We start from the raw sequence: 27,261 nt of genomic DNA on the forward strand, positions 1-27,261 counted from the left end.
CTTTAATTTGAGACTTTCCAGGGCACGGAGACTGGTTGAGTGCGCCTTTGGTATTCTTGTAGCCAAATGGCGGGTTCTTCAGTCTGCCATTCAGCTGAGTGAGGCTTCAATCAATGAAGTTATCAAAGCCTGTGTAATTCTACATAATTTTACCAGAATACATGATTGTTCGTCTACAAATTTGGAAGATCACGTCATGACCAATCATAGTAGGCCTACCCCATATGTCCCTCCTCCGCGACGTCCCCTTTCTGGCCTCAAAGTTCGTGATGTGTTCACCAATTATTTTTTGAGTCCTCAGGGTGCCACTCCCTGGCAAGACTATGCAATTTTGCATGTGTAATGTTTTTTTTTTTTTATAAATTTTTGCATTACCAAATGTGACAATATGTCTGCTGATTTTAACTTGTTCACATATGTTTATGATCATATCATGTGTGTGTGAGTTAATAAGAATGAACAGAGTGCATCCAGAGTTTGTTTCTTACTAACGGCAAATTTACTTTTGAAACTTGTTTGTAGATTTAGTTATTTTTTAGCATAACAAATCTGGACAAATTAAGTGCCCCTTTTTTTTTGGAAATCAAACAAACACAAAAATAAACATTACAGCTTGCTTTTTCAGCACAATCAAAACCTAATTTTGGAAAACCAAAATAAAACCAAATGTAGCCAAACAAATTACAAGTCCTGGTAGGTAGGAAGTGGAGAAGTGGATTGGTCTGGGTCTGCATCAGGTGGCCTTTGTAGGCCCAATTGTCCAGCAGCCTGTGTGGATGTTATAGTGGCCTGAGGGAAATTCTGCCTGCTCTGATGCTGGCCACTTTGATGAGTGGGGCCAGGATTTGGGAGATAACCCAGATGTTGCTGCCCATATGTGCGGGAATCATACCCCAAACCAAAATGACCATATTGTCCAAACCCAGGTTGGGTCCAGCCTCCAGCACTGGGTGTGGACAAGTGGCCATATTGGGATGGGTGCTGATATCCTGCAATATGGTGCTGAGGTTGCCATTGTTGGTTATTTGTGGGTTGGGGTGGAGGTGTTGGCTGACGTGGAGGGGGTGCTTCAGATCCTTGTTGCGCATGCAGGCCTTGTAATCTCTGAGGCCGCAGAATATTTTCAGGTGACATCTGCCACTGTTCAATCATCTGCAACAGATTGTATGGGTTATTTGGGGGGGTGCATGCGTCAATAAGGATCTGAAAACACCCTCTCAAACTGCAGCCTCAACTCCCGCTCTATGGAGCGTAAATACTGTGCAAGGCTACGTGTAAATCCCTCCTCCCCATCATCCTCTCGAACCCGGGCCAAATAGTTCATGACCCCAGCATCCACGTTTCTCCTGCTTTGGAGAAGCTCTCTCCTGCGTCGTGCACGCTGTGGTCTGACTGCAGCCTGTGGGGATCGGTCAAGGGCAACAGTTGGGCTGCTGCTATTTCCACGGTCATCCTGGCTAGGTGCTGGTGCTGCTGCTGAAGATGAGAACTGTGGGGCCTCTGTGTTTTCTTCTGCTGCAGCTGGAGCTGGGTGGCCCGATGAGGAACATCCTGGAGGTATTGAGGGAGCAGCAGATGGACCAGCCACCTCTTCACCGTCTCCAACTGGGTCAATGACCTGTTCTGAGTCAGACCCTGTCTCCCTGTCAGTGAGGTTAGACTGAGTTCTGCAAAAGATAAATTTTTACATTTAATATGTTTTTTGTAATCATCTCTCCCCATTAAAAAATTAACCCAGTTTGATATTTTTTTAACTTACGGCCTGAGGTCCATGCTGGGGTTGAGAAACGTTAGGCGGTCAAAATAAATATATTTCTTCTTTTTTGGAGGTGCCCCTGCTCCACTTTTCTCCCGCTGCTGCCTCTCCCTCCTGTATTGGTCACGTATACTCCGCCACCTTGTTGTAACATCATCCACTGAAACAACAAAAATACACACATTGCTTAGACCATTATATGCAGAGTGCTGACACAAGGTGTAATGGAGGACACAGATTTACGGGTAGCATAGAAAGAGGCATTTGTGGCTCACATTAAGCAAGAAATTTAACTAAAAAAAAAAATTATGAAGCAAGGCCACAAGGACAGCTACCCTCTATCCCAGAAAAAACACAATTACTGGAAAACAATGTTAGTAAGGGCACACCTGGTCAAAAACTTCATGAAATACATTTATCATGTCCAGCACCATGTATTTACTGCTGGGATTTCTAATACTTTCAGGATAAATTAATAAATTAAGGTTTAGCAATTCAAAGTAGTAAGGGCCTGCTGTTTACAAAGAAAATTACATTGCAAACATGGGTGTACTTACTTATTTGTCGCTGGGCCGCACGTGGCTGCTGGTCATACTGTGGGAAGAGGGACCCACACACGCTCCTCCATGCTGCTTGTTTGACTGCCCTGTTGGCGTAGTTGGGGTCTCTTTGGTCCCATATTTCTGGCCTCTCCTGTATCAAAATGATCAGCATGTCTACATTAATTATGCGGGCCATGCTGAATCTCTCACTCCGTGGAGGCGTGCAGCAGACTTCCGGGTTCACTGTCTGGCTTTTTCAGCTAATTTGCATGTCTCACCGGCCTGATTGAGGGCTTTGGCCAGTTCAGGACATCTGCCAGTGAGTAGCGTATTTCTCGCAAGACACACGCATGGTCCGTATGCATTCCGTATTATACGCTCTCCCATAGACTTGCATTGGCGCATTTTTTGCGCAATACGCTGACAAACGCTGCATGCTGCGATTTTGTACGGCCGTAGAACGACGTATATTACGGATCCGTAATATACGCCTGATAGGACGAGACCCATTGAGAATCATTGTGCCGTATGTTTGGCGAGTTTTACGGACGTAGTTTCTGCTCTCTTACGTCCATAAATCTCGCAAGTGTGACGCCGGCCTAACTGTGGCATTTACGTGGAACGATTCCATGATGTGACCTTTGTGGCAACCATCCCCACCCAACATCTCTAGTCTCCCCTGTGACGCAATTGCAGTTTGAAGTTCCCTAAGGGAACTAAAAAAAAAAGAAAGTAAAAGCGTACAAAAATATTTTTAAAAATTAAGTCACCCCTTCCATCTACCAGTTAAAAGTAAAGAAATGAAAATTAAATATATCTCTTGATATTATGACATCCGTAACATGTCCCAGCTATGAAAATATAAAATTTATACCATATAGTAAAGGCTGTAAAGAGGGAAAAAAAATACAGAATTGCCTTTTTTTTTCATGCTCATCACCTATCCCAAAATTAAAAGTGATGAAAATGTCATATGTATTCCAAAATGTTTATCAATAAAAATGTCAGCTCGATGTGCAAAAAAAAAAAAGAAAAAAACCAAGCCGTCACTCAGCAAAAAAATGACACATTTCAGAAAATGGCAAGACAAGCTAAGAAAAAAAAGTACAAGTCTCAGATTATGGGGCCACAAGCCAAATTTTTCTTTTTTTTTTTTTTTTAAACAAACTTTTAGAATTATTTTTCACCAATCAAAAATAATCTGTGCAAGTTTGGCATCCCCATAATCATACTGAACTGAGGAATCGCATTGGTGGGTCATTTTTACTGCACGATTAATGCCGTAAAAACAAAAAGCAAAAAACAATTTTAGGACTGAGTTGTTTTTTTTTTTTTTACCATTTCATTTCACTTGGATTTCTTTTAGTTAACATTACGTGTTTAAAACTGAGACTCATCTTGCAAAATACAAGCTTTTATGGTAGATAAATTAGCGATTCTTAAGAGAATGGAAAGAAAAAAATGGGAGCAAAAGAACAAAAAAAAAATTGGCGCAACGAACAAGGGGTTAAAATGTATTGGATCTATTTTCTCACCGGCATACATTCGTTCTAAATCCTGGCTCGATCATCTTGACTTTCCAGATTTTCCAGTGTTTGCTATAGTTGCCTACTCGCTGTGCTACATACCTAGCATTCCTCTTCAGTGCTTTCTCATGTTTTGCTGTAGTATTTGCTCACTGTCCTAAGGGTGAATGAGACCATTTGAAGTAATGTAATTAAAGGGCATAAACCTTCATATGTGAACCTCACCTAATTATCAAAGTCCAACCACAATGACAATGAGAATGACAATGTCCCCATGACATAACTTTCTATATTAATACACTAGATGACCAGACGTGAACTCATGGGATGGTAACAATGACGCAAGACAGGTACATTTACATTTGAATTATGATGAATGAGAATTGTTTTATTGTGTGTAAAGTAAACAACTACCAGTTGGAAACCATCAACAAGTTGCTGTTGACTGACGCTTTGTTTTCTGTATACAAACAGTATTGAACAAAAATTTGGAGACATCTGAACATGCAATGGTATTCCTTGTTCTTTTTAGAATGTGCACATTATACATTGACTGAAGACAGCAAAATCACGAAGGAATTAATGAATGAACAGGTCACCAAGTAAAGAGATCATTTAAAGAATCACCAGCCATCAGAAAGTGTTTACAACCCTTGGCTGTGTTTTGCAGAGGCAAGGCTGGAACAACTGTTGTAAGTCAAAATATGGTAAAACCCATTCAACTAAGTAAAGAGAAATGTGAGTCCATCATTTCTTTAAGATATGAGGATCAATTAATCTTGAAAATTGCTAGAACATTGAAGATATCCTCAAGTGTAATCATGAAAATCATTAAATGCTATGATGAAACTACCTCTGATGAAGATGTCTCCAGGAAAGAAATCCAAAAAATAACCTCTGCTGCAGAGGATAAGTTCATCAAAGTAATCAGACTCACAAACAGGAAATTTCAAACCCCTCAGGCAGCAGAAATGATGGTCATACATCAAGTTGCAGTCTCAACATCACCTTTTCATAGGATAACGCGAAGAGCTAGCACTCTTGGTTGATTTGTTGCAACAAAGCCACCACTGAAGACCACAAACAAGAAGTCTTGGTTGGGCCAGGCAATACAAAGACTGGAGATGAGATCAGTGGAAATCTGAGCTGAGGTCTGATGAGTCAGAATGTATCAACATACATATAATTTATACAAATTAACATGTCCAAAGGTGAGCAAATGGCTTCTACATGTCTGATGCCCACCGTGAAGCGTGTAGGAAGTGTGATGGTGTAGCGGTGCTTTGCTGGTGACACTGTTGGTGATTTATTCTACATTCATGGCATACTTACCCAGCATGGCCACCAAAAAATTCTGTGATGAGTGCCGCCACATTTGGTGTAGACTTAGTGAGATCATCATTTGTGTTGCAATGGGACAATGACCCAAAACACCTCTAGGTTCTGTAAGGGTTATGTGACCAAGAAGGAGAGCGATAGAGACTGCATGAGATGACATGGCCTCCACAATCATCAAACCTCAAGTCAATTGAGATGCTTCTGGATGAGTTGGATACAGAGTGAAGGCAAAGCAGCCAACAAGTCCTCAGCACCTTCAAGACTGGGGGAAGCCATTCCAGATAACGACCTGATGAAGTTGCTGGAGAGAAAGGGGTGTACACCTGGCATCAGAGTAGAAGAAGGGTACTGCGAGGAATCTAAGGTGTAACCCATATTTTGGATTGTTTCACACGTTTCTTTTCTTCCTGTTTCCATATTTGTTTCTTTGTGGTTTTAACTTTAGTTTGCATCTACAATGTGCACATCCCAATAAAAACAAGAACATTACATTAACAGGTGCCTCCAAACTTTTGACTGCTACTTTACTTTATACATTGAGTGGTTACCAGCGACCTGCCGGGAATAGTCTGTGACTCTGATTGTCTCAATACTTTTATATGTTTCCATTGTTAATTATGGAACAAAAGCCATAACAAATTAAAAAAAATAAAAATCTAATAGAATGAGTCCAAGCAACTATCCTGCTTGCTGACAGTTTCCAGGTAGCATTTGTTTTCTATTATGTAGAGAGTAAACACAAAATACAAAAGGGAAAACAGCAAAAACATTGCTGTAAATGTATTAAACAGATGGCGAATTTTCCATTCCCTGATTTTATTAGCTAGATTTATTATTCCAAATGGTGATTATGGAAGGATATAACACACTTGGGGACAGAACCGAAAAAAGTGTCTGGGGCAACAGTCGCCTTAGGGTTGTCACTGTGATGTGAGCACTTCGGCTGTCTTCTTGCTGTGAGGGCAAAGCTATCTTAATGGGACTGATAATGTAATAAGAACTATTGGTTGTCACTGTCATGATCTGGGCCTGCTAGGCCTCAAAACAAAAACCTGTCTTGGTTACCAATAGCAACCAATCAGAGCTCAGCTTTTATTTTGCCAGAGCTGTTTATGACATGAAAGCTGACCTCTGATTGGTTGCTATTGGAAACAAATGCTATTCATTTGTTGGACATTTTTGATAAAATAGGCCCATTTTTCTAGCCTATAGGGACACTTGGGTCGGCACTGTTTGGGGGGCACTGTGATTATGCTTCTTTTTGCTCAAAATTGTTGACTAATTCATGTTATCCAGCTCTGTTTGCTCCAATTTATTCTTTTAGATGCTGCTGTCAGTTGTGTACCTTTAACAGGCTGGAAATGGTGGAGATGGCGTCCCACCCAATACCCATTGACTTCAGCAACAGGATTGCATGGCGACGATGGCATTGTCATGGCAGGCCCTATTAAAGGCCTCCGTGTCTGCCATGTTTGTACACTTTTAAAGGCCAAAGTCACAGACTCGTAATTTTATAATATACTGCAATATTACAATTACAGGGAACAATGAAAAAATGTAAAAAAAAAAACCAAAAACAACATAATACAAATGTAAAATTCATGTCACCTTTTCCCAAAACCCAAATAAAATCTAAAAAATAAAAACATATTTGGTATTGCGGTGTGATTGACTGAATTAATAAAATGTAACATAATATTTACCCAACACGGGTAAAACAAAAAGAATTGATGCTTCATGGTTATTTTGCCTCCCAAAGAAAGTAAATAAAAAGAGATCAAAAAGTCTTTTGGACCTCAAAATGTTAGCAATAAAATCTATAGCTTGTATAAGCATTGATACAACTCTATCAACCGAATGTCCGCCAAGTGATCGCACAAATCTGTAGCCGGCACTATTGTAGTTTTAGCTGACTTTAATATGGGGGCATAATGGCTGTTTTATGGGTATGCTGTCTATTAAAATGGTGGCATAGTCTTTATTTTATAGTGCATTATTGTAAGGATTTTCACAGCGCACTACTTTATCCCACCAGCAGGGGAAAGGGGCGTTATTGTTGATGAGTAGTAATGAGCGAATATACTCGTTACTCAAGATTTCCCGTGCACGCTCGGGTGACCTCCGAGTATTTTTTAGTGCTCGGAGATTTAGTTTTCTTCGCCTCAGCTGAATGATTTACAGCTATTAGCCTGCTTGATTACATGTTGGGATTCCCTAGCAACCAGGCAACCCCCACATGTATTCAGCCTGGCTAATAGCTGTAAATCATTCAGCTGAGGCGATGAAAACTAAATCTCCGAGCACTAAAAAATACTCAGAGGACACCCGAGCGTGCTCGGGAAATCTTGAGTAACGAGTAGATTCGCTCATCACTATTGATGAGTTTATCAAACACGGTCCTCTATGGACATTTTGTAGGACATGAAATCATTTTCTATACATAGTTGTAGTGTTTATTGGGGGGTTTGGGTGGCGAAACCAATCTGTAGAAGTGTAGGTGGCGAATATTCTACTAGTTAGTGTGGAATGCATTACATGACCTTTCTAGCGCATTGATGAAAGTCATTGTAAAACGTTGCAGGCGCTGGAAAAAAAGGAAGACGCGGTCCCTAACCTGCGGCTACACAGCTGTCACAAAAGTACAACTCCCAGCATGCCCTGAAATCTGCAAGCTGACTCCTATACCTATTACTAATACAATCTCATTCTGTAATTTTTAGTCCATCTAAGGCACTGTAACCTAAAATCATTTGTTTGCACTATATATTTCAGTATTGCAGCATACAGTAAAAATCATGGTATCTTATGAAGCTTAGCTCATACAGTGTATAAATGGGCTTCACCAGAGCACCAAGTTGGACCTTGATAAATGATCTAAATAAAGGAACTGAAAGTAAACTAATCAAATTTTCAAACAATGCAAAGCTAGGAGGGATAGCTAACACTAGAGAAGACAGAGAAAGAATTCAGAAGGATCTATATAAGCTTGAACAATGAGCAGTGACTAATAGAATGGCATTTAACAGGGAGAAATGCAAGATTCTACATCTGGGCAAGAAAAACAAAAATTACATCTACAGAATGGAAGGAATAGAACTAAGCAGCAGCACATGTGAAAAAGACTTGGGTATTCTAATACATCACATACAACACATGAGTCAACAGTGTGATGCAGCAGCAAAAAAAGACAAATACAGTTCTATGTTGTATTAAGAGAAACATAGAGTCTAGATCACATGAAGTAGTTATCCCCCTCTACTCCTCCTTGGTCTGGCCTCCTGTGTCCAGTTTTGGACATCGCATTTTAAAAAATACATTTCTTTTAAGAAATGCAAGAGCGCACTAGGGTCTAATCCAGGTTAAAAGTTTGATGATTGAAAGGTGAAACAGCTCACCTTGTAAGGTTGTGTGAGACACAACACTTAATAGAGCCTAAAAACCAGATGCAGCGGCTTCCATATCAAAAATATTAACCGTATTGTCGACACATTTTACACCACGGTCTCCTTCCTCAGGATAACCATACAAAAATTGGCTAATTTTGTATGGTTGTCCTGAGGAAGCAGTTGGTGGACTCTGAAACGCGTCAACAATAAACCTTTAAGGGATCTGCTTCTAGTGTCTTGTTGATAGTCTTGTGGTGTCCATACCTTGATGGATCGAGCTTTTTAGGGACACATGGGGAAACGATATAATGTTAGGCAGGTAGTTATAATGTATAGCTGACCTGTGTACAGAGACTAGACAGGTGTCTAAATCAGTATACCTATAGGAAGAATGTGTCAAACTGCGGAAAATGTGATCTTCCTGATTTATCTGGTTTCACCCTATGACTAGAACATTTGTTGAACCTTCAGTCATGTTATTACAGTAGTTTTTCCAATGTTATCTTTGCACTCTTTGGCAGCAAGTGGACTGTTGGCAATCATTTAAGTGTTACGTAAAGACCAAATAGCAACTGGTATGCAATGATGGAACTTGACATTGAGCAGATATCACTTTTTTTACATTCATATGCTACATTTCCTTGTAATGTGACACAATGTACCAATCCGAACCAAATATGGAGATATTCATAGGGGTACTACTGTCAGGAGTGAGGACCTCCATCATGTGGTAGAGGGATAGAAGGTTAAGAAGCGCAAGAGCTTCTTACCTGAGTAAAATGGAGAGATGGTGGCAATGGTGCTCACCTGGTAGGGCTGTGTGCTAAAAAAGGCTCAAGGTTGTTGCAAACTCACAACTTGGATAATATCAGAAAATGGAGTGAAATGGGTTAAACTGCGATCATAAAAGAGTCAGAAATCAAGGAACGCAGTTTTTTTGTCAACGTGTTTCGAAGTGCCACACTTCATCAGGACAAACCACAGTGTTGGCTCCTGATGAAGCTTGCCTCTGCAAAACATTTTTACAAATATAATACATTTCTGGATCCCTGACTCTATTCACCGGCAGAGCAGATTTAACCTGTTTCACTTCGTTCTCTGATACTTCTATCATGTGGCCATTTCTTTATTTTGTTGCCCCACTTTACTCTTTAGTTCACAATGCAATGCTTTTTTTTTTCTTACAGAAGGAACCTCACAAAGTTGTCACTAATCTTTAGTCACATTCTGTGTGAGCTTCGAGCTTTATTCCCCGGAGGCCGCTTTCAAGGAAATTCGTATCGGATAACAAAACTTGAGGCATCTAAATTCTGGGGACAAACATTTGGGGCAAGGTAACCTTTTTACGTGAAACTTTTTAAACTTTTTACCTTATTAGATCAGCCAATTATGCAAAAAGGTAACATATTTGGTATATTTATCACTATTTCAGCACCACTGGACAATAAAGGGATTTACCCACAATTAACGCATATCACTAGAGATGACCAAATCGATTCAATGTGTATCAAATTAGTGTCAATTTTTTAAAAAGTTTACAGGTTTGCATGGTTTTGAACAATTTGCAGATCAATTTGTGCAAATTGCCCAAAAAATGTTTGATACAATCTTCTGTAAGATATCAAGGTTTCAAGGTATCAGCCAGAAAAAGGTCACAAGACCTCCAGCAGGAACGCGTGGGATTTCCTTTGATGCCTTGTAGTTATCACATCACGTGGTATAGCAAAGCCAATGAGTAGGGAGTATCATAGCCTGTATAAAAGCAGAAGCAGGGAATGCAGCAGCCATTTAGGGTGATTTTAGGATAGTGAGAGGACGTCAAATCTTACAGCTCAACAACAGAGGTAAGAAGATAAAGCCCTAAAGCATTGGGCACGTATGCCAAACAGTAATGTCTTGTGCAACTGCAGCAGTGAAGATGATGAGTGTAGTTGTCTGTGAATAATGCAGATAATCAATTGATAAAGGAGGGAGTTAGCAGAGGTTCCAACAACAGTGTCAGACTCAGTGTCATTGATTAATGATAGCTGGCATCTGTCCTACTAGACTTGATTTACAGTTGCACTTTTTTTTCTTCATTTTTAATGCACTAGAAAGCAGAAGCAAGGCAGCACAATATTTTTTGTAGAAAAATAATCTGAAATCAGTGTCAGATGGTGTGCATGCTTGTCACTAGTGACTGTACAGAGATTTTTTTATCTCTTGTGCAATCCTTTTTTGTGAAGTGGGAAAGGAGAAATTGATATTTTTTAAAATATACAAATGGCAATTCCCCAAAATCTAAACATTTAACTATGACTGTCTGCCCCATAAAGTGTGCGTGCCACAGTTTCTTTTAGTGAATATGTTTTAGTGGTCAAAGTCATAATACAGCACGTCAAACACTGTATTTTTGGCCCCCCCATTCGAGTGAATGGGGTTGAGGTCCGCTCTGCTGGATGACAAGGTTTACTTTATTATATTTTTGTTGCTTTTGTAAGTGTTTCCCATGCAGATTTAATGCACTATTTTAGTGCAGAAGTGCTGTTATTCTACATTCAATGGGAATGTTTGATTTAAAAAAAAATCAGGTTTTTGTGTTGCATGTATTTAAAAAAAAATAATTAGCAATGTTTTTTTTTCATATAACAATCTTTATTAAAAATAAAAATAAATTTGTTATCTTGCAATTTTAACATTGGCCACTGGCTGTTCTAGACTCCTGTATTTTTTTAAAAGAATTTACAATCTATTCCTTATCAGAGGCAGGATTACAATGACAAGTGACATCTATGTAAACAGCTGATAACATAGGCAATGTCACAGCTCAGACTGCTTCCCCTCCCTTCACAAGGACATTTGCACACGCACATTAGATGCTTCAATACACAAGATTGGATCATTGCTGCTAATGTATATGTATATTTCCTGGAACAACAGGAAAAAAAAACCAATGGCTAGTGGGAAAAGTGCAAGATTTTTTTTTATTATTATTTTAACTTGTGATATGGGGGGAAAAAAAACATTGCCAACATTTTTCAAAAATACAATTAACACAAAAGCCTGTTTTAAACAATAGCTCACTTTCTGAATACTTTTTTCCCTTTAAAAACACAATTGTGATTTTACATGTTTTTTTCAAGCTCCCTATAGAAGTATATGGGGAAAAACAAACCGTCAAGTATAACATTTCTACAAGTAGGAGCAAGGCCTAAAAGTGGTGAAATTAGTGAGGCACGATCAATCATTGGATTGGTTACACAATATTTTGTTGAAAATGATCTACTTTTGCACACAATAGAATGCATATATTTTCCAGGTGTTTTGTGAGATGGGAGGAATTCAGGGATGGGCTTCATTCTGTACATCCCATCGGAGAGGGACCACTGGAGTCGGCCCTTCGCACTACGATAGATCTTACATGTAGTGATTACATTTCAGTCTTTGAGTTTGACATCTTCTCTCGTCTATTTCAGGTAAGATACATCTTGAAGAATATAGCTGGAAATAGTCTTCTTTTTAGAGAAACAGATCCACCCTAGTCATTGGGCCAGTAATGCAACCCATCCCAATTACATTGCATGCTGAAATGCAATACCACACATAGCCCGTAGATGAGGGTGGCACTGTTTTGGAAATAAATGTGAGCTTTCTACAAAATATTCAAAACCTCTTTAACAATAATTGGAATCCATTGGCTTTTGTATCTTTTCTGATCTGTGGTTTTGTTGACTCTGCATACTTCCCAAAAATGCCTTTTTTTCATTGTCCCCCTAGCCATGGGAAACTTTACTTCAGAACTGGATGTTGCTGGCCGTCACGCATCCTGGGTACATGGCGTTCCTAACTTACGATGAAGTCAAGGATCTTCTAAAGGGTCACATCCACAAACCCGGCAGGTGAGGCAACACCATTCTACTGTATGGAGGACTATGTGGTGCCCATAATACTGTATGGAGCACTATGTGGTGCTCATAATACTGTATGGAGGACTATGTACTGCCAATAATACTGTATGGAGGACTATGTGGTGCCCATAGTGCTGTATGGAGCACTATGTGGTGCCTATAATACTGTATGGAGCACTATGTGGTGCCCATAATACTGTATGGAGCATGATGTGGTGCCCATAATACTGTATGGAGCACTATATGGTGCTCATAATACTGTAGGGAGGACTATGTGGTGCCCATAATACTGAATGGAGGACTATGTGGTGCCCATAATACTGTATGGAAGACTATGTGTTGCTCATAATACTGTATGGAGGACTATGTGGTGCTCATAATACTGAATGGAGGACTATGTGGTGCCCATAATACTGTATGGAGGGCTATGTGGTGCCCATAATACTGAATGGAGGACTATGTGGTGCCCATAATACTGTATGGAGGGCTATGTGGTGCCCATAATACTGAATAGAGGACTATGTGGTGCCCATAATACTGTATGGAGCACTATGTGGTGCCCATAATACTGTATGGAGCACTATGTGGTGCCCATAATACTGTATAAAGGACTATGTGGTGCCCATAATACTGTATGAGGACTGTATGGGGCCCATAATACTGTATGGAGGACTATGTGGTGCCCATAATGCTGTATGAGGACTGCATGGGGCCCATAATACTGTATGGAGCACTATGCGGTGCCCATAACACTGTATGGAGGACTATGTGGTACCCATAATACTGTATGAAGCACTATGTGGTGCCCATAATACTGTATGGAGGACTATGTGGTGCCCATAATGCTGTATGAAGGACTATGTGGTGCCCATAATACTGTATGGAGCACTATGTGGTGCCCATAATACTGTATGGAGCACTATGTGGTGCCCATAATACTGTATGGAGGACTATGTGGTGCCCATAATGCTGTATGAAGGACTATGTGGAGCTCATAATACTGTATGAGTCCCATAATACTGAAAGTTCGACTATATTTTCTGGTCTAAAATGAAAAGTCTGCAGTCACTCAGTGTGCTGTGCACTGCAGGGATTTGTCGGTTTCTGAGCTATTGTAGGATTTATAATAGATATCACTCAAAAAATGTAAGAAATCTTTGGCATTGTACTATACCTATATTTCTTATTTGTGCATAATGGGGCCCACTGAGGCTCTTTCAACTGGGGTGCACAAAAACCTGGGGCCGGCCCTGCAACCTTTGCATTGTGGGACTGAAACAAAAATTTTAAAAGAACACCCTTAAAGGGTTTTCAAGGATCACAAAAAGGTTTTATTTTTCCAAGAAAGAGTGAGTGTAAGTAGGGGCAGACTGCAGTGAAATGGATATTGAAATCATCATAGGAACAGACTCTGCTATTAAAATCTAAATGTTAGCCCTCCTCTTATGTTTCGCCATGACCGGCATCATCAGGGGTAAAGTGAAGCCTTTTTACCCCTGATGATGCCAGTCATGGCGAAACATGTTGGGGAGTCTAACATAATAGCGAAGTATGAGTGTTCCTCTGAATATATTTACCATACATCTCCAGAACAAAACCTGCTCCATACAAGTTGGGTGTGTTTCTGAAAACTGCAGCAAATCTTCAGCAAACTCTGCATGCAAATGTTGCTGTAGACTAAGTTGCAGATGCGCCGCAGGAAAAATTTATATCAAGTACGCAATGTGTTAATTTCCGGCATTTAGAGGAGATGATTGCAGTAAGACAAGTCGTAAATTAGGTCCCAGACAGACAATTGGGCAATATATTCTGTGTGATCAGTTGATTTTCTAGACCACACACATTATGCCGCAGTGACCACATTACACATCACGTTTCATGAGGATAGAGGAACAAACTCATTAATGTAATTCTGAGTATTTTGCTGATACTCAGAAACAAACAACTATAGCTAAACAAACCACATGATATCTGCCGCCGTGAGTGAGGCTTTTTTTGGCTCCAAATGGCCGAGATGTGGTATTGAAACGAAGATATTGACAAATTCTAAGCATTTATTTTTTCACTTAAAATGCCTATATTCTTGGCTAAAAGCATTATTGCGGTAGTGTTTTATTAAAAATGTTGAATCATTTAGTTTCTACAGCCTTTAGTTATCACAGTCCATAGCAGACTGAACAATAAGTTACCAGTAATGATGAGAGAGTGGTTGTGCTTAGATAATGTGTTATCGGAGCATGCTTGGGTGCTAACCAAGTGTCCTCGGCATGCTCGAAAAATATTTTCGAGTCCCCACGCCGAGTGGTCCATAGAAAATATTAGAGACCTGTCCGATTTGGTCCAAGGGTGTGATCAAAATCGTCAATGCAAGTCGATTTTTTTTTTTTACATTTTTCACGGTATGATAAAAACATAGGACACTCAGACCACACTCTGGTGAATGTGTGAATGAACCCTTATATCAATTCTTTGACTCAGATTTATGACCAAATCAACTTTCACTATAAATGTTTAATGTAATCATAAATCAGTTTAAAAGAAAGTTCTGAAGAGAAATAAGTGTTACATATTCTAAAATCAGAGGAGATCACCGATGGATTTACCGGTAACTCATTCTGCAGCCTTCTATGTACAGTGATACATAGAGGCTGTAGAAGAGAAACGGATCAACTTTTATAATGAAACGCAATTGAAAAAAATGATGTTTAACCAAAAGCGCAGGCAAGTCCTGCAAATTGATTTGTTCATCTGTAATGGACGTGGCAATAAAGCAGCCATGCTTGTCTAATCCTGTACAATTCCTTTAAATCAAGAAGTTAATGGAAAGCTGATGGCTGCCTGTCATGTTAATATGAATAACTTGCTGTTAATGCCGAACTAACATAATCACCATGCAATATGTGGAAAAATCCCACAATATAATTCCTGACCCCGTGGACTTTACACCCTTATTTTTCTCATTTCCTGATTAATAGTTTACCTTCTCTTTGCGTTTAGCGGAATTAGACAATGTGTAACATCATTTCCTGCAAAATTCACAATTCCCCGTGTTCGAAGATGGGCATGGGGCATTCCATAGATTTTACTGATGCATCAAGCCCCCCGATGTATTGCAGTAGGGGAATATGTATATGTGTATGTAGGGGAATAGCTATGATGTATACCCTTAATGAGATGTGAGCAGAGACTAAGGGTAAATCCACAGGAGATTGGATGTCTGAGAGTGAATCCACTGAGGATTTTACCCTTGGAATTGCAAAAGATGAAAACTGTTAGTGATCATCGCAGAATGTCAGATGAAGTTATGATTTTCACAACAGATATCATCCTTAGTAATTCAGATCTGTAGCTCCCCAATAACAGTGTCAGCCATAGTGCCCGTCTCATAGTGCTAACCACAGCTCCCCAATAACAGTGTCAGCCATAGTGCCCGTCTCATAGTGCTAACCACAGCTCCCCAATAACAGTGTCAGCCATAGTGCCCATCTGATAGTGCTAACCACAGCTCCCCAATAACAGTGCCAGCCATAGTGCCCATCTGATAGTGCTAACCACAGCTCCCCAATAACAGTGCCAGCCATAGTGCCCGTCTCATAGTGCTAGTCACAGCTCCCCAATAACAGTGTCAGCCATAGTGCCCTTCTGATAGTGCTGATCATAGCTCCCCAATAACAGTGCCAGCCATAGTGCCCGTCTCATAGTGCTAGTCACAGCTCCCCAATAACAGTGTCAGCCATAGTGCCCGTCTGATAGTGCTAACCACAGCTCCCCAATAAGTGTCAGCCATAGTGCCCGTCTCATAGTGCTGATCACAGCTCCCCAATAACAGTGCCAGCCATAGTGCCCATCTGATAGTGCTAACCACAGCTCCCCAATAAGTGTCAGCCATAGTGCCCGTCTGATAGTGCTAACCACAGCTCCCCAATAAGTGTCAGCCATAGTGCCCATCTCATAGTGCTGATCACAGCTCCCCAATAACAGTGCCAGCCATAGTGCCCATCTGATAGTGCTAACCACAGCTCCCCAATAAGTGTCAGCCATAGTGCCCGTCTGATAGTGCTAACCACAGCTCCCCAATAACAGTGCCAGCCATAGTGCCCATCTCATAGTGCTGATCACAGCTCCCCAATAACAGTGTCAGCCATAGTGCCCATCTCATAGTGCTAACCACAGCTCCCCAATAACAGTGTCAGCCATAGTGCCCATCTCATAGTGCTAACCACAGCTCCCCAATAACAGTGCCAGCCATAGTGCCCATCTCATAGTGCTGATCACAGCTCCCCAATAAGTGTCAGCCATAGTGCCCATCTGATAGTGCTAACCACAGCTCCCCAATAACAGTGTCAGCCATAGTGCCCGTCTCATAGTGCTAACCACAGCTCCCCGATAACAGTGCCAGCCATAGTGCCCATCTCATAGTGCTAACCACAGCTCCCCAATAACAGTGCCAGCCATAGTGCCCGTCTCATAGTGCTAACCACAGCTCCCCAATAACAGTGCCAGCCATAGTGCCCGTCTCATAGTGCTAACCACAGCTCCCCAATAACAGTGCCAGCCATAGTGCCCATCTGATAGTGCTAACCACAGCTCCCCAATAAGTGTGAGCCATAGTGCTCGTCTGATAGTGCTAACTACAGCTCCCCAATAACAGTGCCAGCCATAGTGCCCGTCTCATAGTGCTAACCACAGCTCCCCAATAACAGTGTCAGCCATAATGCCCATCTCATAGAGCTAACCACAGCTCCACAATAACAGTGTCAGCCATAATGCCCATCTCATAGTGCTGATCACAGCTCCCCAATAAGTGTCAGCCATAGTGCCCATCTCATAGTGCTAACCACAGCTCCCCAATAAGTGTCAGCCATAGTGCCCGTCTGAAAGTGCTAACCACAGCTCCCCAATAACAGTGCCAGCCATAGTGCCCATCTCATAGTGCTAACCACAGCTCCCCAATAACAGTGTCAGCCATAATGCCCATCTCATAGTGCTAACCACAGCTCCCCAATAACAGTGCCAGCCATAGTGCCCATCTCATAGTGCTGATCACAGCTCCCCAATAACAGTGTCAGCCATAGTGCCCATCTGATAGCGCTAACCACAGCTCCCCAATAACAGTGCCAGCCATAGTGCCCGTCTCATAGTGCTAACCACAGCTCCCCAATAATAGTATAAGCCATAGTGCCCATCTGATAGTGCTAACCACAGCTCCCTAATAAGTGTCAGCCATAGTGCCCGTCTGATAGTGCTAACTACAGCTCCCCAATAACAGTGCCAGCCATAGTGCCCATCTCATAGTGCTAACTACAGCTCTCCAATAACAGTGCCAGCCATAGTGCCCATCTCATAGTGCTGATCACAGCTCCCCAATAAGTGTCAGCCATAGTGCCCATCTCATAGTGCTAACCACAGCTCCCCAATAAGTGTCAGCCATAGTGCCCGTCTGATAGTGCTAACCACAGCTCCCCAATAACCGTGCCAGCCATAGTGCCCATCTCATAGTGCTAACCACAGCTCCCCAATAACAGTGTCAGCCATAATGCCCATCTCATAGTGCTAACCACAGCTCCCCAATAACAGTGCCAGCCATAGTGCCCATCTCATAGTGCTGATCACAGCTCCCCAATAACAGTGTCAGCCATAGTGCCCATCTGATAGCGCTAACCACAGCTCCCCAATAACAGTGCCAGCCATAGTGCCCGTCTCATAGTGCTAACCACAGCTCCCCAATAATAGTATAAGCCATAGTGCCCATCTGATAGTGCTAACCACAGCTCCCTAATAAGTGTCAGCCATAGTGCCCGTCTGATAGTGCTAACTACAGCTCCCCAATAACAGTGCCAGCCATAGTGCCCATCTCATAGTGCTAACTACAGCTCTCCAATAACAGTGTCAGCCATAGTGCCCATCTCATAGTGCTAACCACAGCTCCCCAATAACAGTGCCAGCCATAGTGCCCATCTCATAGTGCTGATCACAGCTCCCCAATAAGTGTCAGCCATAGTGCCCGTCTGATAGTGCTAGCCACAGCTCCCCAATAACAGTGCCAGCCATAGTGCCCATCTGATAGTGCTAACCACAGCTCCCCAATAATAGTGTCAGCCATAGTGCCCATCTGATAGTGCTAACCACAGCTCCCCAATAAGTGTCAGCCATAGTGCCCATCTCATAGTGCTAACCACAGCTCCCCAATAACAGTGCCAGCCATAGTGCCCATCTGATAGTGCTAATCACAGCTCCCCAATAACAGTGCCAGCCATAGTGCCCATCTGAAAGTGCTAACCACAGCTCCCCAATAATAGTGTCAGCCATAGTGCCCGTCTCATAGTGCTAACCACAGCTCCCCAATAATAGTGTCAGCCATAGTGCCCATCTGATAGTGCTAACCACAGCTCCCCAATAGGTGTCAGCCATAGTGCCCATCTCATAGTGCTAACCACAGCTCCCCAATAACAGTGCCAGCCATAGTGCCCATCTCATAGTGCTAACCACAGCTCCCCAATAAGTGTCAGCCATATTGCCCGTCTGATAGTGCTAACTACAGCTCCCCAATAACAGTGCCAGCCATAGTGCCCATCTCATAGTGCTAACCACAGCTCCCCAATAAGTGTCAGCCATATTGCCCGTCTGATAGTGCTAACTACAGCTCCCCAATAACAGTGCCAGCCATAGTGCCCATCTCATAGTGCTAACCACAGCTCCCCAATAAGTGTCAGCCATAGTTCCCGTCTGATAGTGCTAACTACAGCTCCCCAATAACAGTGCCAGCCATAGTGCCCATCTCATAGTGCTGATCACAGCTCCCCAATAAGTGTCAGCCATAGAGCCCGTCTGATAGTGCTAACCACAGCTCCGCAATAACAGTGCCAGCCATAGTGCCCATCTCATAGTGCTGATCACAGCTCCCCAATAAGTGTCAGCCATAGAGCCCGTCTGATAGTGCTAACCACAGCTCCCCAATAACAGTGCCAGCCATAGTGCCCATCTGATAGTGCTAACCACAGCTCCCCAATAACAGTGCCAGCTATAGTGCCCATCTCATAGTGCTAACCACAGCTCCCCAATAACAGTGCCAGCCATAGTGCCCATCTCATAGTGCTGATCACAGCTCCCCAATAACAGTGTCAGCCATAGTGCCCATCTGATAGTGCTAACCACAGCTCCCCAATAAGTGTCAGACATAGTGCCCGTCTCATAGTGCTAACCACAGCTCCCCAATAACAGTGTCAGCTATAGTGCCCATCTCAAGGTTCTAACCACGGCTCCCCAATAACAGTGCCAGCCATAGTGCCCATCTGATAGTGCTAACCACAGCTCCCTAATAACAATGCCAGCCATAGTGCCCATCTCATAGTGCTAACCACAGCTCCCCAATAATAGTGTCAGCCATAGTGCCCATCTGATAGTGCTAACCACAGCTCCCCAATAAGTGTCAGCCATAGTGCCCGTCTGATAGTGCTAACTACAGCTCCCCAATAACAGTGCCAGAAATAGTGCCCATCTCATAGTGCTAACCACAGCTCCCCAATAACAGTGCCAGCCAAAGTGCCCATCTCATAGTGCTAACCACAGCTCCCCAATAAGTGTCAGCCATAGTGCCCGTCTGATAGTGCTAACTACAGCTCCCCAATAACAGTGCCAGCCATAGTGCCCATCTCATAGTGCTAACCACAGCTCCCCAATAACAGTGTCAGCCATAATGCCCATCTCATAGTGCTAACCACAGCTCCCCAATAACAGTGCCAGCCATAGTGCCCATCTCATAGTGCTAACCACAGCTCCCCAATAACAGTGCCAGTCATAGTGCCCATCTCATAGAGCTAACCACAGCTCCCCAATAACAGTGTCAGCCATAGTGCCCATCTCATAGTGCTAACCACAGCTCCCCAATAACAGTGCCAGCCATAGTGCCCATCTCATAGTGCTGATCACAGCTCCCCAATAAGTGTCAGCCATAGTGCCCATCTGATAGTGCTAACCACAGCTCCCCAATAACAGTGTCAGCCATAGTGCCCGTCTCATAGTGCTAACCACAGCTCCCCAATAACAGTGCCAGCCATAGTGCCCATCTCATAGTGCTAACCACAGCTCCCCAATAACAGTGCCAGCCATAGTGCCCGTCTCATAGTGCTAACCACAGCTCCCCAATAACAGTGCCAGCCATAGTGCCCATCTCATAGTGCTAACCACAGCTCCCCAACAATAGTGTCAGCCATAGTGCCCGTCTGATAGTGCTAACCACAGCTCCCCAATAACAGTGTCAGCCATAGTGCCTGTCTGATAGTGGTCACCACAGCTCCCCAATAACAGTGCCAGCCATAGTGCCCATCTCATAGTGCTAACCACAGCTCCCCAATAACAGTGCCAGCCATAGTGCCCGTCTCATAGTGCTAACCACAGCTCCCCAATAACAGTGCCAGCCATAGTGCCCGTCTCATAGTGCTAACCACAGCTCCCCAATAACAGTGCCAGCCATAGTGCCCGTCTCATAGTGCTAACCACAGCTCCCCAATAACAGTGCCAGCCATAGTGCCCATCTGATAGTGCTAACCACAGCTCCCCAATAAGTGTCAGCCATAGTGCTCGTCTGATAGTGCTAACTTCAGCGCCCCAATAACAGTGCCAGCCATAGTGCCCATCTCATAGTGCTGATCACAGCTCCCCAATAAGTGTCAGCCATAGTGCCCGTCTGATAGTGCTAACCACAGCTCCCCAATAACAGTGCCAGCCATAGTGCCCGTCTCATAGTGCTAACCACAGCTCCCCAATAATAGTATAAGCCATAGTGCCTATCTGATAGTGCTAACCACAGCTCCCTAATAAGTGTCAGCCATAGTGCCCGTCTGATAGTGCTAACTACAGCTCCCCAATAACAGTGCCAGCCATAGTGCCCATCTCATAGTGCTAGCCACAGCTCTCCAATAACAGTGTCAGCCATAGTGCCCGTCTCATAGTGCTAACCACAGCTCCCCAACAACAGTGCCAGCCATAGTGCCCATCTCATAGTGCTAACCACAGCTCCCCAATAACAGTGCCAGCCATAGTGCCCGTCTCATAGTGCTATCCACAGCTCCCCAATAACAGTGCCAGCCATAGTGCCCATCTCATAGTGCTAACCACAGCTCCCCAACAATAGTGTCAGCCATAGTGCCCGTCTGATAGTGCTAACCACAGCTCCCCAATAACAGTGTCAGCCATAGTGCCTGTCTGATAGTGGTCACCACAGCTCCCCAATAACAGTGCCAGCCATAGTGCCCATCTCATAGTGCTAACCACAGCTCCCCAATAACAGTGCCAGCCATAGTGCCCGTCTCATAGTGCTAACCACAGCTCCCCAATAACAGTGCCAGCCATAGTGCCCATCTGATAGTGCTAACCACAGCTCCCCAATAATAGTGTCAGCCATAGTGCCCGTCTCATAGTGCTAACCACAGCTCCCCAATAATAGTGTCAGCCATAGTGCCCATCTGATAGTGCTAACCACAGCTCCCCAATAAGTGTCAGCCATAGTGCCCATCTCATAGTGCTAACCACAGCTCCCCAATAACAGTGCCAGCCATAGTGCCCATCTGATAGTGCTAATCACAGCTCCCCAATAACAGTGCCAGCCATAGTGCCCATCTGATAGTGCTAACTACAGCTCCCCAATAACAGTGCCAGCCATAGTGCCCATCTCATAGTGCTAACCACAGCTCCCCAATAAGTGTCAGCCATATTGCCCGTCTGATAGTGCTAACTACAGCTCCCCAATAACAGTGCCAGCCATAGTGCCCATCTCATAGTGCTAACCACAGCTCCCCAATAAGTGTCAGCCATATTGCCCGTCTGATAGTGCAAACTACAGCTCCCCAACAACAGTGCCAGCCATAGTGCCCATCTCATAGTGCTGATCACAGCTCCCCAATAAGTGTCAGCCATAGAGCCCGTCTGATAGTGCTAACCACAGCTCCCCAATAACAGTGCCAGCCATAGTGCCCGTCTGATAGTGGTCACCACAGCTCCCCAATAACAGTGCCAGCCATAGGGCCCATCTGATAGTGCTAACTACAGCTCCCCAATAACAGTGCCAGCCATAGTGCCCATCTGATAGTGCTAACCACAGCTCCCCAATAACAGTGCCAGCCATAGGGCCCATCTGATAGTGCTAACCACAGCTCCCCAATAACAGTGCCAGCCATAGTGCCCGTCTAATAGTGCTAACCACAGCTCCCCAATAACAGTGCCAGCCATAGTGCCCATCTCATAGTGCTAACCACAGCTCCCCAATAACAGTGCCAGCCATAGTGCCCGTCTGATAGTGCTAGCCACAGCTCCCCAATAAGAGTGTCAGCCATAGTGCCCATCTCATAGTGCTAACCACAGCTTCCCAATAACAGTGTCAGCCATAGTGCCCATCTGATAGTGCTAACCACAGCTCCCCAATAACAGTGTCAGCCATAGTGCCCGTCTGATAGTGCTAGGCACAACTCCCCAATAACAGTGTCAGCCATAGTGCCCATCTCATAGAGCTAACCACAGCTCCCCAATAACAGTGTCAGCAATAGTGCCCATCTCATAGTGCTAACCACAGCTCCCCAATAACAGTGCCAGCCATAGTGCCCATCTCATAGTGCTGATCACAGCTCCCCAATAAGTGTCAGCCATAATGCTCGTCTGATAGTGCTAACTACAGCTCCCCAATTACAGTGCCAGCCATAGTGCCCATCTCATAGTGCTAACCACAGCTCCCCAATAACAATGCCAGCCATAGTGCCCATCTCATAGTGCTAACCACAGCTCCCCAATAAGTGTCAGCCATAGTGCCCATCTCATAGTGCTAACCACAGCTCCCCAATAACAGTGCCAGCCATAGTGCCCATCTCATAGTGCTGATCACAGCTCCCCAATTAGTGTCGGCCATAGTGCCCGTCTGATAGTGCTAACCACAGCTCCACAATAATAATAGTGTCAGCCATAGTGCCCGTCTGATAGTGCTAACCACAGCTCCCCAATAACAGTGCCAGCCATAGTGCCCATCTCATAGTGCTAACCACAGCTCCCCAATAACAGTGCCAGCCATAGTGCCCGTCTCATAGTGCTAACCACAGCTCCCCAATAACAGTGCCAGCCATATTGCCCGTCTCATAGTGCTAACCACAGCTCCCCAATAACAGTGCCAGCCATAGTGCCCGTCTGATAGTGCTAACTACAGCTCCCCAATAACAGTGCCAGCCATAGTGCCCATCTCATAGTGCTAACCACAGCTCCCCAATAATAGTATAAGCCATAGTGCCCATCTGATAGTGCTAACTACAGCTCCCCAATAACAGTGCCAGCCATAGTGCCCATCAAATAGTGCTAACCACAGCTCCCCAATAACAGTGCCAGCCATAGTGCCCATCTCAAAGTGCTAGCCACAGCTCCCCAATAAGTGTCAGCCATAGTGCCCGTCTCGTAGTGCTAGCCACAGCTCCCCAATAACAGTGCCAGCCATAGTGCCCATCTGATAGTGCTAACCACAGCTCCCCAATAACAGTGCCAGCCATAGTGCCCATCTCATAGTGCTAACTACAGCTCCCCAATAACAGTGCCAGCCATAGTGCCCATCTCATAGTGCTAACCACAGCTCCCCAATAACAGTGCCAGCAATAGTGCCCGTCTCATAGTGCTAACCACAGCTCCCCAATAACAGTGCCAGCCATAGTGCCCGTCTCATAGTGCTAACTACAGCTCCCCAATAACAGTGCCAGCCATAGTGCCCATCTCATAGTGCTAACCACAGCTCCCCAATAACATTGCCAGCCATAGTGCCCATCTCATAGTGCTGATCACAGCTCCCCAATAAGTGTCAGCCATAGTGCCCGTCTGATAGTGCTAACCACAGCTCCCTAATAACAGTGCCAGCCATAGTGCCCATCTCATAGTGCTAACCACAGCTCTCTAATAACAGTGCCAGCCATAGTGCCCATCTCATAGTGCTAGCCACAGCTCCCCAATAACAGTGTCAGCCATAGTGCCTGTCTCATAGAGCTTGCCACAGCTCCCCAATAACAGTGTCAGCCATAGTGCCCATCTCATAGTGCTAACCACAGCTCCCCAATTACAGTGCCAGCCATAGTGCCCGTCTGATAGTGCTAACCACAGCTCCCCAATAACAGTGCCAGCCATAGTGCCCGTCTGATAGTGCTAGGCACAACTCCCCAATAACAGTGCCAGCCATAGTGCCCATCTCATAGAGCTAACCACAGCTCCCCAATAACAGTGCCAGCCATAGTGCCCGTCTGATAGTGCTAGGCACAACTCCCCAATAACAGTGCCAGCCATATTGCCCATCTCATAGAGCTAACCACAGCTCCCCAATAACAGTGTCAGCCATAATGCCCGTCTCATAGTGCTAACTACAGCTCCCCAATAACAGTGCCAGCCATAGTGCCCATCTCATAGTGCTAACCACAGCTCCCCAATAACAGTGCCAGCCATAGTGCCCATCTGATAGTGCTAACCACAGCTCCCCAATAAGTGTCAGCCATAGTGCCCGTCTGATAGTGCTAACTACAGCTCCCCAATAACAGTGCCAGCCATAGTGCCCATCTCATAGTGCTAACCACAGCTCCCCAATAACAGTGCCAGCAATAGTGCCCGTCTCATAGTGCTAACCACAGCTCCCGAATAACAGTGCCAGCCATAGGGCCCGTCTGATAGTGCTAACTACAGCTCCCCAATAACAGTGCCAGCCATAGTGCCCATCTCATAGTGCTAACCACAGCTCCCCAATAAGTGTCAGCCATAGTGCCCGTCTGATAGTGCTAACTACAGCTCCCCAATAACAGTGTCAGCCATAGTGCCCATCTCATAGTGCTAACCACAGCTCCCCAATAACAGTGCCAGCCATAGTGCCCGTCTCATAGTGCTAACCACAGCTCCCCAATAACAGTGCCAGCCATAGGGCCCATCTGATAGTGCTAACTACAGCTCCCCAATAACAGTGCCAGCCATAGTGCCCATCTCATAGTGCTAACCACAGCTCTCCAATAACAGTGCCAGCCATAGTGGCCATCTCATAGTGCTGATCACAGCTCCCCAATAAGTGTCAGCCATAGTGCCCGTCTGATAGTGCTAACCACAGCTCCCTAATAACAGTGCCAGCCATAGTGCCCGTCTGATAGTGCTAGCCACAGCTCCCCAATAACAGTGTCAGCCATAGTGCCCGTCTCATAGAGCTAGCCACAGCTCCCCAATAACAGTGTCAGCCATAGTGCCCATCTCATAGTGCTAACCACAGCTCCCCAATTACAGTGCCAGCCATAGTGCCCGTCTGATAGTGCTAACCACAGCTCCCCAATAACAGTGCCAGCCATAGTGCCCATCTCATAGTGCTAACCACAGCTCCCCAATAACAGTGTCAGCCATAGTGCCCGTCTGATGGTGCTAGGCACAACTCCCCAATAACAGTGCCAGCCATAGTGCCCATCTCATAGAGCTAACCACAGCTCCCCAATAACAGTGCCAGCCATAGTGCCCGTCTGATAGTGCTAGGCACAACTCCCCAATAACAGTGCCAGCCATATTGCCCATCTCATAGAGCTAACCACAGCTCCCCAATAACAGTGTCAGCCATAGTGCCCATCTCATAGTGCTAACCACAGCTCCCCAATAACAGTGTCAGCCATAGTGCCCATCTCATAGTGCTAACTACAGCTCCCTAATAATAGTGCCAGCCATAGTGCCCATCTCATAGTGCTAACTACAGCTCCCCAATAACAGTGTCAGCCATAGTGGCCCATCTCATAGTGCTAACTACAGCTCCCCAATAACAGTGTCAGCCATAGTGCCCATCTGATAGTGCTAACCACAGCTCCCCAATAACAGTGCCAGCCATAGTGCCCGTCTGATAGTGCTAACTACAGCTTCCCAATTACAGTGTCAGCCATAGTGCCCATCTCATAGTGCTAACCACAGCTCCCCAATAACAGTGCCAGCCATAGTGCCCGTCTGATAGTGCTAACCACAGCTCCCCAATAACAGTGCCAGCCATAGTGCCCGTCTGATAGTGCTAGGCATAGCTCCCCAATAACAGTGCCAGCCATAGTGCCCGTCTGATAGTGCTAGGCATAGCTCCCCAATAACAGTGCCAGCCATAGTGCCCGTCTGATAGTGCTAGGCACAACTCCCCAATAACAGTGTCAGCCATAGTGCCCATCTCATAGAGCTAACCACAGCTCCCCAATAACAGTGTCAGCCATAGTGCTCGTCTGATAGCGCTAGGCACAACTCCCCAATAACAGTGCCAGCCATAGTGCCCATCTCATAGAGCTAACCACAGCTCCCCAATAACAGTGTCAGCCATAGTGCCCATCTCATAGTGCTAACCACAGCTCCCCAATAATAGTGTCAGCCATAGTGCCCGTCTGATAGTGCTAGGCACAACTCCCCAATAACAGTGTCAGCCATAGTGCCCATCTCATAGAGCTAACCACAGCTCCCCAATAACAGTGCCAGCCATTGTGCCCGTCTGATAGTGCTAGCCACAGCTCCGCAATAAGTGTCAGCCATAGTGCCCGTCTCATAGAGCTATCCACAGCTCCCCAATAACAGTGCCAGCCATTGTGCCCGTCTGATAGTGCTAACCACAGCTCCCCAATAAGTGTCAGCCATAGTGCCCGTCTCATAGTGCTAACCACAGCTCCCCAATAAGTGTCAGCCATAGTGCCCATCTCATAGTGCTAACCACAGCTCCCCAATAAGTGTCAGCCATAGTGCCCGTCTCATAGTGCTAACTACAGCTTCCCAATAACAGTGTCAGCCATAGTGCCCATCTGATAGTGCTAACCACAGCTTCCCAATAACAGT

The 27,261-nt window shown here is 44.5% G+C and overlaps 2 protein-coding genes across 2 annotated transcripts in view; one reads left to right on the forward strand and one right to left on the reverse strand.

The window, feature by feature from the left end:
• The window catches only part of CBLC (Cbl proto-oncogene C), a 49,485-nt gene that overhangs the window by 16,118 nt on the left and 6,106 nt on the right, over positions 1 to 27,261 (forward strand). Inside the window, exons 2-4 of the mRNA XM_069742547.1 lie at positions 9,736 to 9,882; positions 11,847 to 12,003; positions 12,305 to 12,426. Of these exons, the coding sequence (XP_069598648.1) occupies positions 9,736 to 9,882; positions 11,847 to 12,003; positions 12,305 to 12,426 (426 nt within the window). The remainder of the gene's footprint in view (positions 1 to 9,735; positions 9,883 to 11,846; positions 12,004 to 12,304; positions 12,427 to 27,261) is intronic.
• Positions 555 to 2,470, reverse strand: LOC138651540 (uncharacterized). The gene is made up of 3 exons (XM_069741833.1): positions 2,314 to 2,470; positions 1,760 to 1,916; positions 555 to 1,667 (listed from the first exon to the last, which is right to left on the reverse strand). Exons 1-3 carry the CDS (start codon positions 2,468 to 2,470, stop codon positions 1,193 to 1,195), a joined length of 789 nt encoding a protein of 262 aa, XP_069597934.1. The 3' UTR covers positions 555 to 1,192.

This window comes from Ranitomeya imitator, chromosome 10 (genome assembly GCF_032444005.1).
Source record: "Ranitomeya imitator isolate aRanImi1 chromosome 10, aRanImi1.pri, whole genome shotgun sequence".
Lineage (NCBI taxonomy): Eukaryota > Metazoa > Chordata > Amphibia > Anura > Dendrobatidae > Ranitomeya > Ranitomeya imitator.

What these genes read in the sequence shown, in the direction of transcription:
- LOC138651540 (XM_069741833.1), bottom strand. Translation starts at nt 2,470, where the DNA reads ATGCTGATCATTTTGATACAGGAGAGGCCAGAAATATGGGACCAAAGA. An exon ending in TGCGGCCCAGCGACAAATAA is followed by an intron (nt 1,917 to 2,313) that starts GTAAGTACACCC and finishes TTGTTGTTTCAG; the next exon opens with TGGATGATGTTACAACAAGG. An exon ending in CCCAGCATGGACCTCAGGCC is followed by an intron (nt 1,668 to 1,759) that starts GTAAGTTAAAAA and finishes TATCTTTTGCAG; the next exon opens with AACTCAGTCTAACCTCACTG.